Here is a 19,398-nt window from a genome sequence, read left to right as displayed (position 1 = left end):
GATACTGGCAGCAAGTGATTGCTCTTGGTCTGCAGAAGTTCAGGGCATTGAGTTACAAAGCTTGAACTGAAGGATTGAGGCTGATTTATACAAGCGAGGAGATGTTTTGACCCACACTCAGCAGGACAGTGTGTGCTGCTTGCAGAACAGTGTTTCTGCTGTTCTTCATGCTGGAAAGGATTTGCTGCAATAAAGCTTCAGGTGTGTTGGAAGGAGGTTGGAGGGGGGAGAAGCTGTTTGCAATGCTGTGACCAAATGCTCTTGCTCTCTGAAATGGGCTCCTGGTCACCTGCCTGAGCTTGCCAAGTGCAGCATCCGCTGCCAGGTGAGATCCATTATAGGAACCCCTCTATTCACAGGAAGGTCTGCAGTTTGTGTCCTGTGGATAAGCAAATTGATCCAAATTAAAACCTTACTTTACTTCCTTGTCACTACCCAGATCACATCTTTAGTGATGACTCTATGAAACAAAAGCACAGCCACACGCTTCCACACAAAGCCTTTGGACAGTTTCATTTCTTCAGTCTGCCCAGTTCCACCATGGGTTAGAGATGGGTGGATTTCGTTTTGTAAGAAAAAACATTTGGACATCTCTCCAGAACAAAAGAAAAAGAGAAGGGGAATCTTTCAAGGGCATGTAATACGGGGGGGTTATTGCTTTGTTTGATGGGTGTTTGGGGGGGTCAGGGGTTTGTGCCCAGGTGGGCTGTCCCACACCTAGAGTGGGACTGGATCCAAATGTGGGAGTTGCAAATCCTGTGAGCCTTGGTTTTTGTTGTGTCACCCTGCTCCCTTTGGAAGCAGCTGTGAACGGGCCAGTTGACCTTCTCTTCCTCTATTCCCGTCCATTCTTTACCCCCTGCATGCAGCAGGTTCTCCTGGTGCTGTGCTTGGAGGGTCCAGAACCTGTACTGATACCAGGGAAGGGGAAGGACATTGCTTAAGGGTTTATCAAAACTTAACTTGTGCTCTGCTGGCTTATGGTCACGTGTGATGTACAGAAATCAACTGGAAACCTGAGTGCACTGAACCCTGGACTCGGCCCGATTTCCCTCTGGCTTTGTCGCTTACATCTGCCCCTGCTCTCAAATACTCAAAGCCCTTTGGTAGCCCAGAAACCAAGAACCTCTGACTCTCTTGGCTCTGACAGTATATACATAATGCCTTTATTATAACCATTAACCACTTAATCTGAGTAGACAGGCTAACTCACCCACCTCTCTAAGGTATTAAAGGCTTCCCTCATGTTTGAATAGTGTTTAAGTGTATCTTTCCAAAGCAGCTACTACTTTTGTGAGCCAAAGACTCACAGTGGTCTTCTGAAACACACTCTCCAATTTGCCAGGAGTTGTTATTATTTTGCTAGTCTAAAGAAAACAACATGAAGATTTTATTTAATGTCATTAGAAATAGTCACTTTTCTATTACGAGCACTGCCTGCACCTTACTGGGGGACTGAGTGGACTTGCCAAGAAGCATCCCGCTGGGCTGTAATTATTGTTACTGGTACTTCCAGATGGGGCTGCTCAGCGCCCTGTTCTTTGATATAAATTAGTAACATCTACTTAGTTCAGTGGTGTGGGTGCATTAGTGTCAGCGTGGAATGAAAAACGCTTGTGCGCAGCATGGTGCACTTGTTAGATGAATGAAAACAGCAGCAAACAGGGAAACATCTTTGATGCAGAGTCTCTGGGTGGTTTGTATGGATCAGCGAGTGTGAGGGGGAGACAGGGTTTGATTTGCTTTTGCAAAGATGTTTTGTGTATTCTACTCCGTTGGCACTACTGTGGAGCTGACACGTGGGGCTGGAGGAAGCTCACAAAGGACTGCTTGAGGGACCAGCCAGACCCTGCCCGGAGCCATCCCGACCTTGGGAAGGGGACAGTGTGGCTCAGTTTAGCTTTGACCAGCCCATCCTGCTGGCGGTTTGGGGTGGGCCTTGTACGTGGGGACCTGCTTGTTTCATTAAAGATTAGAGGAAGAAGAGGACAAGCAAGGTCCAGCCTGGCTCTTCTACCCTTCATACCAGCCAGCACCATCCCATCTGTGCAGAGCTGCATTTCTCCCCCTTGCATCTTTGAGTCTCTCTCTGGTTTCGAGGTTGCTGAAGACCTTCTGACCTCAGCAGTGTCCTAAACTCCAACTAATTTCCTTTCTGAATGCTTTCAGGGCTGCCGGGACAGGTTGGTCCTCCAGGCCCAGTTGGACCAACTGGTCTTCCAGGACCACCAGGACCAAAAGGAGAGAAGGGACAACCCGGTGAGAGGGGCCCAGCGGGGCCACCAGGTAAGTCCTGGAGGAGGGGGCAGTGCTGCCCTGATGGGAGATGTTTTACTTTATACACACTATCTGTGACAACAGATACACAAAGCTGGACACACAAGATGTTGAGCATCTCCAGGTGGTATTGAATCCATTCCAGGGGGTCCCCTGGGTACTGAAATCAACCAGCAGCTCTCAGAGTGGGCAACCACCTGCACGAGCAATGACAGTCCCTGGGATTTCCTGTGGAGCTGGAGAGAGCTTGTCCCAGAAAGCTGCAGAGCAGGATCATGTTTCCCCATAAAAACCAGTCTCTGATCTGTCAGCCTTTGGAGAAGAGCACTCCCTGTTTCACCCTCTCACTGTGTGCCTGTTTTAATTCCCTTTTTCTCCACTATTTGTGTCAGGCTGTCAGATGCCAGGATGTCAAACTAATGATGCTTTTGTATGTTAAGGGAAAAGGTTACAAGGCCAAGCTGGGACACTTCCCTCATCCCCAGAATGTTCCTAAACCTTTTGCTGAAGGTGATACTACACAATAGGTGCCAGAGATCTGGCTCTGTGCTTTCTGTGTGTCCAAAAGGCTGGGTCTTGTACATCTGAGCTCAGGGAAGATCTGAACTTGGAGCGTGCCTTCGATGCGAGTGTGCTTTTTGGTGTTTTCTGGCAACCTGTCAGTGGCTAAAGTCTGGCCAAGGATGTGTCTGCCTTTTGGTTTCTCAGCTTGCAGCAGGAGCCTTCCAGCCTCGGAGGAAGCAGAACCGGTGTGCTGCTGGGCTGACTGGGTTTCCCTTGTTCTCCCTGGGCTTTCCTGGCACTGAGGTGACATACATGGGAAAGAGCAGCGCTTGATTTCACTCCTCACTGCCTTTAGCTTCTTGCTCAGCCTAAGGGGAGAGGGGAGATTCTACCCTTTCAGGAGTTAAGCCTTGCAGCACCTTTGAGCCAAATGAGGCTAATCTGCTTTGCAGAGGAAGACACTAAAGGCAAGTAATGGAAAATTGAGAAGCTGTTCCTATTTCCCGCACATCCCCTAACTCCCACAATTACAGGGCAGGCCAGAAATCCTTTGTCTTCTTACCGCCTTTTTACATGGTAGCATCATCAGCACATTTTGAAATGCACTAACACATCCTCTCCTGCCTCTGCACAGGGCTGTTGGGACCTCAAGGACCGAGAGGACTTCCAGGAGAAACCGGGATCCCGGGTCCCCCGGGTCCTCCAGGGCCACCAGCCACCCCAAGCCTCCCTCTTACCTTCCAACAAGGGGTTCTCTACTCGCTCCAGCCCACAGCTGAAAAAGAAAGTAAGTTTCCTCCTCTTCCCTCTTTTCCTGGTACACCAGCAGAGGGGGCAGGCAGGGAGCAGCTCAGCTCTTCCTCCCACCTTCCTGCCAGCCTCTGCCAGGGCCTTCGACCATCTCCCACCATGGTGTGGGGCTCTTGGAAGTTCCTGTTCAAGATGAAACATGTAAGACTTAGAAGCTGGAGGGATTCACCTCCCCAGAATGAGGAACTAAGTCACTGCTCTTCTAAAACCAGTTCCCTGTGCCTGGTTTTCTGGGTTCATCATAGCTTTGAGGAGGTAACTCGGTGTCCTTTAAGCTTCCATCATGAGTAGCTGCTGTGCAGAGGGTCTCTAGTGAACTGGCAGCTCAAGTAGCATCACGAGACACAAATGGGTAGAGAATTATAACAGTCTGGCCAGGTAGGTGCTGGTGCAGTGAAGCTGCAGTTTCTTTGCCTCCGTAGAAGTGTCTTCCACCTGCATTTCTGGTGCATCAACGTTACCACACATCACACAAGCCACAGAGTTGCAGGCCTGAAAGCCCTTGAAAGATGGTGATGCCTCCCTTCCCTGTCACTGGAGGGTCAGGGTTTCTTTGAGCCTATGGGGATTTAATAATACGTATATTTAGCTTTTGGTGTGCATGGCAGGAAAAGGCTTTCTAGAAGAGGCGCATTGTGCACTTTTATCTGAGTGCTCTCAGATTTGGGCTTGAGTCTTCTGGTCCAGTGTTGAGTAGCTGGGATCTAAGAACGGTGAAGCAGAGCTCAGCTGTGTCTCCACTTGCCTTGTGAACTCCTGGAGCCCCAGCTCAGCTGTGTCTCCCGTCCCCACTACCCCAGACTTCAGCTGGGCCTCTTCCCCAGCTCTTCTGCTCACATCCAGCTTCAAAGCTCAGCTGTATCAGTAACAGCCAAGGATTAGTAAGTCTCCCTGTGTCTGACAGCTTTCTAGAGCTCTCCTTTCCCTTCCTCCCACTCCACTTTCCAGGCTCCTTTTCCCCAAAGTGAACAGATGTATTTTTAATTTGGGAAGAATTTTACCAGCTCCGTTTCACATTCAGTTACTGGGGGCAGGATGAAATGAATTGTGGTTCAGTACTAAGATTGTAACAAAATGTAGATTTTGTAGATCTGCTGTGTTCATGCCTTGTGACAAGGAATTGTTGCATTACAGCCACCTCACTGCCTTACAGGATCGCACCAAATGGTGCCATTCTGCATCCCACCTGTAATTCCAAAGGATCTGTTGGGATGGTTTGGGTATTGCTGCTGCCCTCTCCCTCCAACCACCCTTTAAATTAACCTCTTTCTTGCAAAGTAGTGGATAAATTAAAGTGTAAAAGGCATTGGTCACCAGCTGATGTGTGAGAAGGGTCAGCTCTGTATTGTCCCAAAATGGGAAGTGGATAAATATCTGTATTAACTCTGCCAACACTGGGCAGTAACAAGCTCCCACACGGACCTGAGGACAGTGAGTAAATGGTGACTGTTACATCCCTGGGCAGCCCTGTACTTCTCCTCCATAGCTGTGGTGGATTTCTTGGTTTGCAGAAGGAGCCCAAAAACTTTCTAACCATTTTTCTTGTTTAAAAACTTCTCTTAGTCCAAATCTCCGTGCAAGTGTAAGTTACCTGGGTGGTCATGGTAAAGTTACATCAACACCAGGACCATGTTCTTACAAAACGCACTGTGTTGCTTGTGTTGGCTGGTGCTGCCTGCTGCAGGCTGGTGGAAAGCTGCTCCTCTACAACCCATAAAGCAGCCTTGTAAATTCTGGGTAGGATTTTTTTTAATGTATTTATTTATTTCAAATGGAGCACATCTGAAAACTATAAACACAAGATTCCAGCTGCTGACAGCAGAGGGAAGCATATTCCTGGTAACAGGCATGTGCACTCATGGAGATGTGAGAAAGCTGGATCACATTATTAGTAGTACAGTGTTTGGTTCCGCCTGAACATTGTTATTGCTTGTGCCTTTATTAATCACAACAAGTTCCTGATGGCAATGTTTATCAGCAGCCAGAAGCCAAAACCAGGGAGACACATTTTCTCTCAGTTTCACTGTGCTGTGGTGAAGGAATTGGTCCCAGTTGTCTCCCTCCGGATCAGGTAGCAGAAAGAAATGAAGACAGGATTCCTTCATTTCCATCCTGTCCCAACAAGTCAAGCCTATAACGGGGAATTTATCCCTTAGTCAGAAACATCAGACATAGGCCAGAAGCTAAACTGTCACGTGCCATTGCTGAGGCTGCTGCTACGAGGATCACTTGCTTTTGCTGCCACTTCAAAATGCATGGATCAGGTATGTGGTGTAGAGTCAGCTCAGTCCTCTTTCTTGTGCTAAAACTGAGGATTTTTAGGGAAAAGTAAGAGAAAAGAACTCAACTTTCACTCTGAGGGCCACGTTTTCTTACATCCCAAAGATTCCAGTTTGCAAAGGGCACGTGAGATATCATTTAACCTATTTTGCAGAGAGAGCAAGGGGGAACCAAGGCACAGGAGGCTTGCCTGTGTGCCCAGCAGGTCACTGGTGAAAGGGGCATTGAATAGGCATTGTGCAGTGACATCCCAGAGCCTGCTGCCGTGTGTAGCCCTTCCTGAGGAAGGGTGAATAGAGCAGAGGAAGCAAAGGCAAAGAAGAGGATGAAGGGAAAGGTATTTGATTTAGGAAACCATACCCATTGCTTTCAGAGCTCTTTAGGCCTGTGCCTCTGCGATGCCTCGACACTCTGGGCAGGTTTCACTGCATCATTTGAGGCATTTCTGTGCTATTTCAGGCTTCCCCTTTGCAGGATGTTTGTGCCCTCTCCCAGAGAAAATAGGTGCTTTTGTGTGACCAGGTCAGACTGGTTGTGTGCTTCCTCTTGGCTTGGCCAGGAGTTGGAAAGCTCCTGGAGCGAGCTGCACATCAGGGTCTTCACAAACAATGCAGACACTTGTCTGCCTCCTGCTTTGGTACCTCCAGAAGCACTGAAACAAAATCCAGCCTCTGAGCCCAGCAGGAGATGGCTGACAGGGAAGATTCCTGTTACCATTTGTTGCTGGAGCTATTTTGTGGCTGCTATAAAGCCTCCACCTGCAGAGAGCCCCAGAGTGTCCTCCTGTTTATAAGGAGAGAGGAGTTTATAAGGAGATACATGTTCTTTCTGCTGCTTTATAGGAAGATGGAGAGAGCCCCCTAAAAACATGAGGGTTGTGTTTTAACACACTTCAATCCCTTTTCATTCACAGTGTGTTTCATTCAGAGCCCATCCTGGAAGGTAACCTTGATCTGAATGAGTTTTGCCTGGCCAGGCAGCTGAGGAAGGAGCTGCTCTGCATGTCCATACTCCTTGTGCTGCACAGGCCAAATCAGGAGCTACCACGCTGAAGGGCTGTTGAGCAGAGCTCTCCTCTGTGTCACAGCTATGGAATCACCCTCCATAAATAACTTGGAGACAAATGTCAGGATGGGTGGGATTGTGGGTGTAACCCTCATCATAATAGTGTCCCATTTAGCTGGAATGTTTTGTAACCTTAATCTTTATCCCTGACTTACCTCTAGCAGTAACTAAATCCTGGTTATTTGCAGCCCATCCTCTCCCCCCATCAGTGAATGTGCATTTGATTTTGCTGAGCACTTTAAAACAAAAGGCTCTGCAACTGTTAATGCCTTCACTGCTGTTTGATGCTCATTTCCCAATTTCATCTTTCTCCCAAGCTGTGATGGATTTTGACATGGTCAAATAAAACTCAAATTAATTGGATTACACACTTCACTTGGGTACCTTTCCTTCTGAACATAAAAACAGCCTCAGTTGTTTAGTTTCAGGGCTGTGAAGAAGGGAAGATGGATGGGGTTAGAAACAATACTCAAAGACCTGTTCACATTCAGGCTTTGGTTCTCGGAGGGATCTGGGTTAGATCTTGTGCTGTTCTGCTGCCGGGAAGGCATCCCAGAGATGTACTGTCATCCTTGGCAGTTAAAGAGATAGCACAGTTTTCCCTAGGATCTGCTTTCAAACAATGAGCTTGAAAGTCCTCTCCATCACTGCCAACACTCCAGAAGTTGAAAAGGCTTCATAACGTGTCTGCTAACATTTCCAGAGACTTCACCTTGTGTCCTTTGGGCTGAGCTCTGCAGAGTAATTCTTCCTGCATTGTGGCCTCCAGCTGTGGAAAGTGGGTTTAGTGTCCCAGTGACCAGGAGCCAACATCTTCAGGTTAAATGCAACAGGACATACATCGTTGGTCATAAAGCACCGGTCAGGACAGGGGACTGCATCTCTTGGTAACGGTGTTACTGAGGACGTGGGGGTTCCCTTCCCTGCTCTGTGATCTTGTCAGGTTTCGTCATGGAATTTTTGCCCCCAGGTTTTCACAACTGTCAAATAGGATTGTGGGATGTTCAGATGAAAGATGCTGCCATACAGGTGCCCTCACAGGTTACTAAGTAGGATGGTACAGTACAGGTCCATAGGGAGTAGGGTTGTTGAGTATGGGTTTGGAATTGCAGTGAGTGGTAAGGGTTGCTTTTTTATGCATAGCTGTGTTTTCTTCTCTTCAGTTCCCAGCTGAAGAGCTAAGCCTGTTGGGTTAAGGATAAGGGAAGATGGGGACAGCTACAGGCTGCTGCTTTTTGTAACAGGAGAGGACTGAGAAAGGTGTGCAAAAGCACAGAATTCCTCCAGTCCCTGCTGATGGTTTTCCCTTCCCTGCTCCACTCCCATTTCCACCCATTCCCCAGAACTCAGTGCTCCTGCCCAAGCTGCCCAGTTGAACACCTAAAATAATCCTAAATGGCAGGAGAGTTCCCTGAGTGTGTGGAGGGGGCAGAGCACACCCTCTGCCCAGGCTTTCCTGCACCCTTGGACCTCACGACACCTCCCAGCACCCAGGGCGAGCTCGCTGGGTTGGGGGGATGTGCTGGACTCTGCTGGCTTGGCTCAGCAGTTCACTGATGCCGGGCAGGAGAGGCTCCGGATCCATGTTTGCCTGCTGGGGTAGCCAGATGTGCTTTGGCATTCAAAGGCAGGATTATGTAGGCCTGGGGGAACACCTTTTTATTTAACAGATAGAACTTCTCTGGGATTGTCAGAGGTGAGATGAGCATCTGCAGGTCCAGGGGACGCAGCCTTAGAAAGCAAAGGGCAATTGCTCCAAGAGCCCAAATCTTGCATCCTGAAGCACTGCCTGCCCTTGGCCAGCAACAGGCGCCAAAGGATTTTGGAGAGAAGTCCTGCCTGCTGTGGCTGGGCAGCTCGACACTAACTGCTCTGGTCTTAAACACAGATGGAGAACCCCAGCTGGCCTCCACCGTCATAGACACCATCATGGCTGGCCTGCCAGGACCTCGGGGAGCCCCAGGCCCTGTTGGGCCACCAGGTAATAACCTCAGCTGAGCTGCAAAGCTGCAATGATGAGGAAGATGAGCAAAAGAACCTTCTGATGGAGAGAGGTCTGTGGGATGCCTGCAGGGAAAGCAGGTGGTCCCCATTTGAAGGGCAGTAGAGCAGGGGGTCCAGGAGTGGGAAGGGTGGCAAGAAGTAACCAGGTTTCTTATCTGTTGATAGTGGCAGATTGTTTTACCTTTGGCAGGAGTTACCCTGAGAAGGGACTAATTAAAGACTGTCTGTAACAATGGGTTGTCCTGTGAGTTCCTTTATGAGAGCAGAGTTCTCACCACTGTTGTAGAGCTCCACTGAGCAGGATCTGCCCAGCTGCTCCGTGATGTGTGAGCAGACTTTGGAGCTGGTTTGAGCTATTCCAGATTTTTGTCAGTATAACTGAAATCAGAATCTGGGATGAAAATTCAGTGGCAAGTTCTTTTCTCTGCACTGATGGGTGGCTGAAATGATAGTATTCCTGCAGACATCAGCACTTCCTGTATGATGCATATTTAGGAGTGAACTCCCATTAGTTGCAGAGAAGGCTTTTCCTTTCATTCTGAGGGCCTTTAATTTACCCTTCAAGTCCTTTATTCTTTGACTTAAGCATTGTGTGGTGCATTAATGATTGAGGCTGATTCAGCTGTACGTTGTGTATAACATCCACATTGTTTCATCTCAAGGGTTGTGACAACTAAAGCAGAGAGGACTATTGCTAAGTTCAGACTAAGCAAATACCCTGTCTCCCATTTGCAGGTATAATTTAACAGCTACTGTTGAGATACAATTATTTTTCAGAGTTCTAACAGAAGGAATCTGTTAAATGACTGTGTAGAACAAGTTGACCTGTTTTAGACAGTGTTTAACTCACCCTGGAAACAGGCTTTTCTGTGGTGCAGACTTTAAAAGAATTTGTTGCCAGTGGAGTGAGCAACGACTAAGAGAGAGCTTGGCTTGGCCACAGTCAGTCTCTCATGCTGGCTGTGTCCAAACCCTGTCTTCATCATCAACTTTCTGACAACACCAGAGAGACAGACCAGAGAAAGCCTGTGGGCTTCCCTTGCCACCTACAAGGCTGTTTCAGAAACAGCAACTGTAGTATCTTGCTCTGAGGTAGCTGTTTCATGGATCTAGTTTTAAAGTTGTCATTTTAAACAATGGAAATGAAGCATGTTACAAACATCCTTCCTGCCTTTTTTCACCTTTTTTGCCTCCCAGACCTCTAACATCTTCTTTAGGTCACAGGGATATGTTATATCAGGATGTGGGTATCCAACAATCCAGCATGTGACTGCTGTAATCCTGTGATCGATGAATGGCTCTTGCCCATTGAGACACTAAGCAGAACAATGAAAGGAAATGCATGTGTTTGGAATTTAGGGTCCTTCCTTCTAAGTCTTCTCAAAATTGTCTCAAATTACGATTCCCACCAGGGCCACCAGGCGCATCAGGACCCAAAGGGCCACCAGGACCTATCGGAGTCCCTGGATCACAAGTAAGATGCTTCAGTGCTTTGGGGCTGAGGGGCAAAAGTCAGGGGCTGGGTGGAAAACATCTCGTTGCACAGAGAGAGAGTGGGTTACAAGTCTTAGGTCTGATGGGTTTTTTCCCTATGAAATTCTGTGATTTTAGTACCTTTTTTCCATTCTGAATTGCATTGAGAGGTTGCAATGGTTGCACGTCCTAGATGTTCCCTTAAACATGACACCACATCTTACTGCTGCTGTGTCAAACCATTTCACTGTGGCCTGAGTTGATGCAAAGGATCTGACATGGGCTTTACTAACAGTGATGGAAAAATACTGCATTTCCTGTGGAATACAGAGAAAGAACAAAAATGCATCGATGGGAATTCACCAAAGTGAACCTGTTAATCCTCCTTTTTCAGAAATAGCACTTTCTGTTCAAGAAAAATATCACAAATTCCCATCAGTTTGATTATGTATCACTATAAAAATTGTGGAGAGGGGAGATAATAATGGAGTGTGATAAACTCACTCAAAAGAATTCATGGTAGAAGAAGGGCAAAGGGAAAATGCTGGTTAAATGGAAAGGAGTGAAGTCATGGTGAATAGTGAACTATCAAACTACTCCAAGTTGTGGTTGGCTGATACAAAAGGACTCCAGTTTTGGAAAGTGTTACTTAATTTGGAGGTAAACCAGTAATACCAAGTATTTCAAAGGAATCTAACATGACTAAAGAGAGAAAAGTGACTGAAGAGGTTAAGTAACTTAATAGAGGGATGTAACTTATATCCTGATAAGAAGGGGGTTGGAATTGCTGGAAATAGGAGATTTTTACTAGGTATTTATTAATCATTTTGAAGAAGCAACAGAGAACAGGTTAGTGAAAGTTTGCCAGTGTAGCAGAATCATTTCAATTAGGGAATGCTCTGGAGAACGATGGGGAACTCCAGATAGAGATGAACACAGTGGGAAATTTGGCAGCAAAATGACAGATGCAGTTTAATGTGATTAAATAGAAGGTAATTCACAATTCATAAATAGGTTCTCTAGTAGAGTCTGGCTGTTTCACATGCAGCACACATTATAAATCTTTTATATTTTACAATTCAGCATGTGAAATTCAGTCTTCTTGAGCATCCCTGAAAGTCACTGCTGAGAGTTGCCAAGAGCAAAGGATGCTTATGCACACTTAAGCTTTGTTCATGCTGCATGTTTGACATAGAGCTAAGACTGGTTTGTGCACTACCTCATTTAGCAGCCCTCATTAACTTCCTAAACCAGGCCTGAGTTCCTCAATTTGATGTGGTCCCAGGGGAGATGTAGCCAAGTGGAGGCCAGGTCACTGTGCAGCTTGGTGGTGGGGCTGACGGAGGCGAGGAGCAGCGTGGTAATGGTGAGCAGCTGCACCCGGGACAGTGCTCTCCTTTAGACCTGAAAACCACTTCTGTCCAGCCTTGCTGGGCCACTTACCAGATGCTGCAGCTCCTCATGGCTATGCCTAGAAAGCCCATTTCTCTGGAGGTGGGGGTTTCTGGGGGCTGTTAAGCAGGTTGGCTGAAATCACCAGTGCTCTGGAGCAGAGCAGCAGTGTCATTGCTGCAGTCTCCAAGGTAATGTGCAAGTCGCATCTTGCATGTGGTCGTGGGGAGCTGATGTGCTGGGTATAAACAAACAATATTGTTCTCTCCCTGTCTGGTTTGTGGCTGTGGCTGTGCTGGTGGATAAGTTAAGAAGTTGGATCGATTTCTGCAAAGCAGTTCAATTAGTAGAAGTCTGGAGACTGTGCCCCTCTTATCCACTGGTGACTGGGGTATAGATTTGTTCAACCCAGGGAGCAAAATTATTAGTAGAGATTGGGCTTAATTTCAAAATTGTTTATTAGGGTGAGTGAATAGCTTCAAAATAATTTGCACTGCACAATCCAATTACTTTCCAGGTATGTGTGCTTGCTCATGCCACCCACTGAGGCAATTATGAAGAGGGGGAAAGTTAGGGGGAGGGTTTAAGCTAACCATACTACCTGTGTATTCATTTCTTCTTGGTAACTGAGAACAGGAACTATCCTGTCATACCGACCCCTAAAATATGTTCCATGAGTAGCCTGCAGTGCATTAAAAGACCCAAACAGAGGGATATGCAGAAACTATTGGGCTTAGGGTATCTGTGAACAGAGCTTCCACTGGTTTTACTTGAGGGTGAAAGAGAATCCAATTGCTTAATGGTTGTCTGAGGTTTGCAGGAGCTGAAGATCACTGTGAAAGGTATTCACTACACCTACTCAAAGGATACACAGTACAAATTAATTCCTTCTTGTTCTGCATCTCTTCTAGGGCTTGCCAGGCTCTCCAGGACAACCTGGACCAAAGGGCTCCAAAGGAGACCGAGGAGAGAGAGTAAGGTTTACAGACACAGAGACATTCCCAGCCACATCTGGGGTGATGCCTCAGAAGTTATATTCAGCAGAGGTCTTTCAGATTCTGTGGGATTACAGCCAGGAGTGATTTTAAAAGTAGAGCTTCTGGGTGTTCTGCAAGAAAGAAGATGAGGGTTTACCGTACAGATAAAGGGTTGAATTGCTTGTAAAGTCTGGTGTTCCCTAAAGAGATTCAGGTACCAAATACATGGTATTTAAAGGCTTGTGCAGACCAACCTTGTTCCACCAACCACAGCTCTTTTAGCGTGGAGTATTTTGAGTGGTCTAACTGAACTCTTTCTTCTGTGCCAGTAAGGCACAAAAAGCTCATCAGACTTTTCCTGAATCAAAGCCATTCCCCAGGTCAAATGATGTTCTTCATACACTCGGAATATTGAATTCATGTTCTTAAGATCTTTATGTGCTATACCTGAGTTCCTGGTGGGTCGTCAAGTGCTAATAACTAAGCATAGTAAAAAAGACTGCTGGTTATTTCCAAACTAGCGAAGTTTAGGGAACACCAGAGAAAAAATCTAACAAGGATATGAATGTGTCAGATTCCCAATCCAGCATTCAGGCACCAGGAGGGGTTTCAAAATGGCATTTGGAGCTTCAGTTTACTCTCCAAGAGGCCATGGTCTCTGAAATCTCCTCTGAATGACAGTAGGAGCATAAAATCATTTGAGAATATATACCTAGTGGAGGGTCATTCAGCAATTAGAGCTGCAGATGTAGAAGTGGGCACAGGAGGAGTGGGGCAATCACCAAGACCCCAGTGCGCAGAGGAGTCAAGGAAAGGAAGAAAGAGACAATCCTGGTTAGTACCTCTCAAGTGGTAGCTGGCTGCATGGTGGCTGCACTGACACAGCCTGTGCCACAGCTCTAGGAAACAAGTTCCCTTTTCTTCCAGTGCCACTTTCACTGTCTCATAGCTGGAGGTGAACAGGGAGGGCACCACCTGTAAATGGGTGGCTGTAGATGACGTGCTTCCCCCATATGACAGCATCTCCTTCATCTCTGCTCACTCTTCCAATCCAAATGACACAGGGAGGTCTGAAAGAGGTAAGACAAATGCAAATTGGTTAACTCCAATTTGATGACTTCCCAAGTTCAGGTGAATAACCAGCAACATACTTAAACTATGCTCCTCTGTCCAGACTGTGTGCAAGGAGAGCAAGTCCTTGTTTCATTCCTTCCTGAAGCACCTCACATCAAGGAGCAGCAGATACCCAAGGATGGAGCACACATGCTTTTAAAAAGCTCTGTTTTGCTTTAGTACCTTCGCACATTGGTTTGGGTGCCTGGTCCCTGTTCTTCTGTAAGAAATGACTTGCAGCTCCCTGAAAGACAGAGAGCATTTTAAGTGACTGTTAGTAATTTTTTAATAACAGTTTCCTGGTGCAGAGCAGCCACTTTGGGCATATATTGGCTTTACTAATAGACTGCAGACTGATGGGACCAGAATTTAAATAGATAGAGAGAGCAAAAGCATAACTGATGAGGTTTCAGCACAGGTTACTGACTGCAGCTCATTGCCATTAAATGTTAATTTTCAGTTAAGAAAAAAAGGCTTGGTATATGGCAAAGTGTCAAGTTCCCATCCAGGAAACTGATAAGAGCTCTTCCTCAATGATTCATTTACCGTTTTGCTTTAGTTTGTGGTTGACCATATTGCTAAGACTCCACTTATTTTGAAACAAAAGCTTTGTTGGACTGTGTCCATTCAGTACAGACAAACCCTTCAGACTTTGCCTTTGTTCCCTCCTTGGTAGGTACTCAGAATTGTGTCTCTCCTTCTAAGTTGGGGACTAATGAGATTTTCAAATATCAAAATATCTGGCTAAATATAACAAATAAGTGACACTTCCTGTCCTCCTCTGTTAACATGGAAAGTGAAGCCAGTAGCTTTTTCTGGCAGGATTTCTGTAGGATGCTTTGTGTGCTTTTTGTCTTCTGTGAGTATGAATTTGCATGCTGGTTTTGACAACTACATGCTGCAATTTTGGGTTTGGTGGATACAAATTAGGGCTAGCTTTACACAGAGCGGAGGAGCTGTGCAGCTGCACAGAAAAGCAGAGGAGGGTTTACAATAACTATTGAGATTTGAGAAAATGTTATTATACATTCTTCCTGCTTAATCTCAGAGAGAACAGATGTAGAAGAGACCTGAAGCAGTCTGAGCACATCCCCTGGATGGCACATCTATACGTGTGCTGCTCACATCAGCCTCTCTTCATCTTATCCTTACACAGTGCCAGGGAGGGATACACCACATCATCTCCAGGCAGTCTTCAGAGGTACAGCTAGTGAGGGCCTGGGATAAAAGACATTTCTAACATCCAGCCTAAATATCCTTTGATCCCCTTTAAGCTGATAACATCCTTTCTGTTCCCCCTGGACACAGAGAACAGTCTGTTTATGTATTTTGAGTGCGTTGTTATGTCTCCTCTCTGTGATTTGCCTCTTGTCTGTGCTTTTTCACAGGCCTTCCTCCCTCCTGTGCAGGATCCAAGTATTTCCCTTTGAAGATGCTCAGAGCACCTGACAAGCTGGGCCTTTCTCCCAGTGCTCTTTATGTCCCTATGGGCCTTTGCCTGGTGCTGGCTTTAGCTGCTCACCGAGCACTGTGCAGCTCTCCATAGTAACGTTTTGTAGATGCTCTGGGCCCATTGGGTTTATACAAAGCAGCAGTTTGATGGGCACGAAACCAAAGCAGCTCTCCCTTTCTGGCAAACACTACAGAAAGCTGCCACTAGCTAGGTAGTTTTTGAGGGGGGAAATAAGGATGGGTTTGTTTCTGTGTATGTCTAGGGGAGAAGAGTCAGGATAAATATGTGACTGTTTCACCAGTGGATTTCTAAAGATGCTTTTAAATTTTGCCTCCTCTTCCCAATCTCCTGCTTTCACGTGAAATAGTCTATAACTGTTCTCCTGGTCAGGGATTCTGCCCTGCCCCAGCGTGCTCCAGGGTGGGAAGCCAACATTGGGAAGGAAGGTAGGGGGAAGAAAGATGCTCAGTTCGATGGCACGTTTCATTCCGCCCCAAACCAACACAGACCATTTCAAAAGGATCAAAAAAACCCCACACTGAAAAGAACATGAAAATCAGCACAGCAGGAAAAAGAAACAAAGCAACCAAAATAATTGTAGGTGTGTTTTGATCAGTAGCTGTTGGGGTTGAGGCAGTGATGTGTGTGTGGAGCAGGAGGCAGATTAAATCAGCGCCCTGTGGGAGTCCTGGGCTCCGTTTGCTGTCTGGGGCAGCATCAGCCCATCAGTTTTACTAGCGAGGAGAAGAAACAAATCTCCAGCCAAATTCCTTCCTGGTGTAACGTAACTGACTGCTGTAAAGTTCAGAAATTTGCTAATCATCTTACTGAGAGGTACTGAGCTGAGGAGCTTTGTATTGAACCAAACTTCTCCAGAGCATGATGGGATTTGGAGCTGATGCCTGACAGAAAACCATGACCCCCTTTTGCTGTCTCTAAGTGATAATGTCAAGGGAGAGGATTTTTTTTCATAAAGCCATCTTAATTCCACTAGTAAAAATGACACTATGTTCTTGTCACATGGAAAACTATCTCCTAATGACACTTACTTTATTTCCAACAGGGACAAGCAGGTCTGGCTGGAGAGAGGGGCATTAAGGGATTTCCTGTAAGTGATGTACTTGCGGGTGTGTGCAGGTCTCAGATGGGTTTGGTGCCTGCCTGGCACCACAGATACCACCGAGCTGGACTGCAGCTGGTCCCACCAGCTCTCTCAGCTGCAATGCTCAGGTCAACTGTCTCCAGCTTAGACATTTGTTCAATAGGCAACCTCACCTGAACGTATTCCTCTGCAAATGAGCCAGTGTCTTCCTGCATGCTAAGCACAGTGCTGGAATGCCATGCTCAGGAAGGCATCATGCCAACAGGGGGGATAGGTTTTGCTTGGAGATCCCCTCTGGCCAAACCTTGGCAGCCAGAAGCCCTCTCCAAGGTCCCAGGAGGTTCCTGGCACTACCAGAGCCCAAAGGTGGGCACTGTGAAACAACTCAAAATACATCACCTGCTCTAACGTCCTCTTGCGCCTTGGTCTGCCAAGCTGAGCTGGAAACCCTTTAATGAGATTAAAAGATGTCTCCAAATGAGACAATACCTAAGCAGATGCACACAGGAGATGCCTGCATATGGCTAGGGTGTAAACAAACCCATGGAGATGAAGGTTGGATGAAAGTGAGCTAGTGGAACAAGCTGGGGGTTTGGCTGGCAGCATCCAGGGAGGGCCTAGGTCCTCTGGGAGGTTTCTCTTCTCTTTGCCTTAATTCTACCTCATTGTTTTGTATGATTCACACAACCTTTTCTTCAGTCCTTCCTCCCATACCCCCCCTGCTTTGCAAGTATCTCAGGGATGTCCAACAAGTTGGAGGAGCCCAGGAATTTCCAGTCTCTTATTCACAAATTTGTTAGCCTTGTTTTATGTTTAGCTTGTGGTTTAATCTCTCCATGTCATCTGTCCTTTGGGAAAGGCATGAACTTCCTGGTCAGGGGGTGGAACAGCAGACCAATATTCACAGCACATTGGGATCCTTGTTCAAGAAAAGCTTAATGAGCATCTTCAGAGGCAGCAAGTGATGTGACTAATGAAAGCAGAATAGGGGATTTTATGTTCTAAAGCAAAGATGAACACGTGCATCTCTGGGGGAAGGGAGCGGTATTTTTATCTCAGTGTTTTAGCCTAAAGCATATTGAGAGCTTCATGAGATGTACATAGTCTTCTTGTGGGCCTGGGCCATGGCAGCCAGCCCCTCCTGCAGCTTGGCCACTCCTGGCCAAGTGCTTCAGTGTCAGAAATGGTGACGACCTCCTGGGAAGCTGGTGGATGCTCATGAGAGCACTTTGGCCCTTGGCATGAAGCACCAGAGCATCAGTTTGTTTTCTGCTGGTGAAACACTTCTGCCTTTAATCTGCTCCTTTGGAGGGAAGGGATGCAAGTGGTCCAGGACAGGTCCTGAGGCACATGAAAACAAATGTCTGTCTCTTGTTTTAGGGTGAACCAGGCAAGAAGGGTGAGGAAGGTGACAAAGGTGCTGATGTAAGTGTGTATTTCTACTGCTGTTTTATTTTCCTTTTTATCTCTTCATTGTCCTTCAACCATATTCCCTTTGGCAGGCTGGTTTGTGGGGGCAAGGGTTGTGTCCACAGTTAAGCACAGAGCAAGCAATGATGTGAACCTTGGGTCTGAGCTTAATACACACTAGAAATCCTGGTCTCTGAGGTTTCCTTGGCCATGTTGTCAGCTGCCCTTCTCACTGTGTTCTCTGAACACCTCAGTGGTGGTGCTGCCACACAGAGCTCCTACACAGTAGGCTGTCTGTCCCTTCAAGCCACATCCAAGGCAATGGGGGCAACAAACTACAGCCTGAGTTTATGTGGAAGTATGTGGACAGGCTTCGGGCAGCATGTGACCCAGCTAGGAGCAATTTGAGAGGCAGTATGAAGCCCGTCAGGATGGGCTTGCATCCCACTGTTCCAGTTTGTAGGGAAGCAACAGGACGGTGCTAGTTACATGTCCCAGATTCCTGGTTAAGAAAAAAAGAGAAAGGGAAAGCCCAGGTAACTCACTGATGTTCAAAGTAAATGTTAGACAAGAGCAAAACCTGTTTTCCAGGTAGTTCAGCATAGTTGTTAACACCAGTTGCCCAGTGTAACGGTTTGACAGTCTTCTAATACTTAAAGGGGGCTTACAAGAAATTTGGAGAGGGGCTTTTGACCTGTAGGTCTTTTGACCTAGGGCCTGTAGGGACAGGACAAGGGGAATGGCTTTAACCTGCCAGAGGGGAGATTGAGATGAGCTCTTGGGCAGAAGCTCTTCCCTGGGAGGGTGCTGAGGCGCTGGCACAGGGTGCCCAGAAAAGCTGTGGCTGCCCCATCCCTGGCAGTGTTCAAGGCCAGGTTGGACACAGGGGCTTGGAGCAACCTGCTCTAGTGGAAGGTGTCCCTGCCCGGGGCAGGGGCTGGAGCTGGCGGAGATTGAAGGTCCCTTCCAACACAAACCAGTCTGGGGTTCTGAGACAGGAATTTACACCCTGGCTTTGGCCCACTGCAGAATTAAGAACCAGTCTGAAGGGGATGGCTTTGGGCCAAAGAACCTACAAACTCTGCAGAGCTGTTCTTTAAGTAGGGACCTCTCCTGCATTCCCACTTAATCCCTGTAGGTTACCTTTTATAAATGTCTGCACTGCACAGTTTGCAGCTACAGGGGCTACATGGAACAAGCAGCCTATTCTGCATCGTATTCCACTGTCCGTTTTCCTTTTTGCAGGGGGAAGGTGTTCAACAGCTTCGAGAAGCTCTGAAGATTTTAGCCGAGAGGGTATTGATTCTTGAGCACATGATAGGAATTCATGGTAAGTGGGGCTAAGGTTTCCTTTTGTAGACAACTGGGGGCTTGTTCAGGCAGCTGCTTGATGGTTAAACACCCCCCCAGGCTCCTGAACTGTCTCTCAACTGTATCTTTAAGCTGGGTTTTCAAAACTAGGTCCCCAGCATGACTTAAAGGATGCTTGATTCCTCCCACCCCCAATAATTTTCATTACAATTCAGAGCCAAGTCACG

At 46.9% G+C, this 19,398-nt stretch overlaps 1 protein-coding gene across 1 annotated transcript in view; it reads left to right on the top strand.

The window, feature by feature from the left end:
* LOC104413374 (collagen alpha-1(XXVI) chain-like) overlaps nt 1-19,398 on the top strand; it is a gene marked incomplete at its 5' end in the record, with an annotated part of 38,541 nt that overhangs the window by 15,733 nt on the left and 3,410 nt on the right. Inside the window, 7 exons of the mRNA XM_010024347.1 lie at nt 2,170-2,286; nt 3,416-3,568; nt 8,825-8,917; nt 10,353-10,414; nt 12,717-12,779; nt 17,831-17,875; nt 19,106-19,190. Coding sequence (XP_010022649.1) covers nt 2,170-2,286; nt 3,416-3,568; nt 8,825-8,917; nt 10,353-10,414; nt 12,717-12,779; nt 17,831-17,875; nt 19,106-19,190 — 618 coding nt within the window. The remainder of the gene's footprint in view (nt 1-2,169; nt 2,287-3,415; nt 3,569-8,824; nt 8,918-10,352; nt 10,415-12,716; nt 12,780-17,830; nt 17,876-19,105; nt 19,191-19,398) is intronic.

The sequence above is a fragment of the Nestor notabilis genome, unplaced genomic scaffold (assembly GCF_000696875.1).
Source record: "Nestor notabilis isolate BGI_N333 unplaced genomic scaffold, ASM69687v1 scaffold2421, whole genome shotgun sequence".
NCBI lineage: Eukaryota > Metazoa > Chordata > Aves > Psittaciformes > Psittacidae > Nestor > Nestor notabilis.
This window is presented reverse-complemented; position numbering and strand designations above follow the sequence as displayed.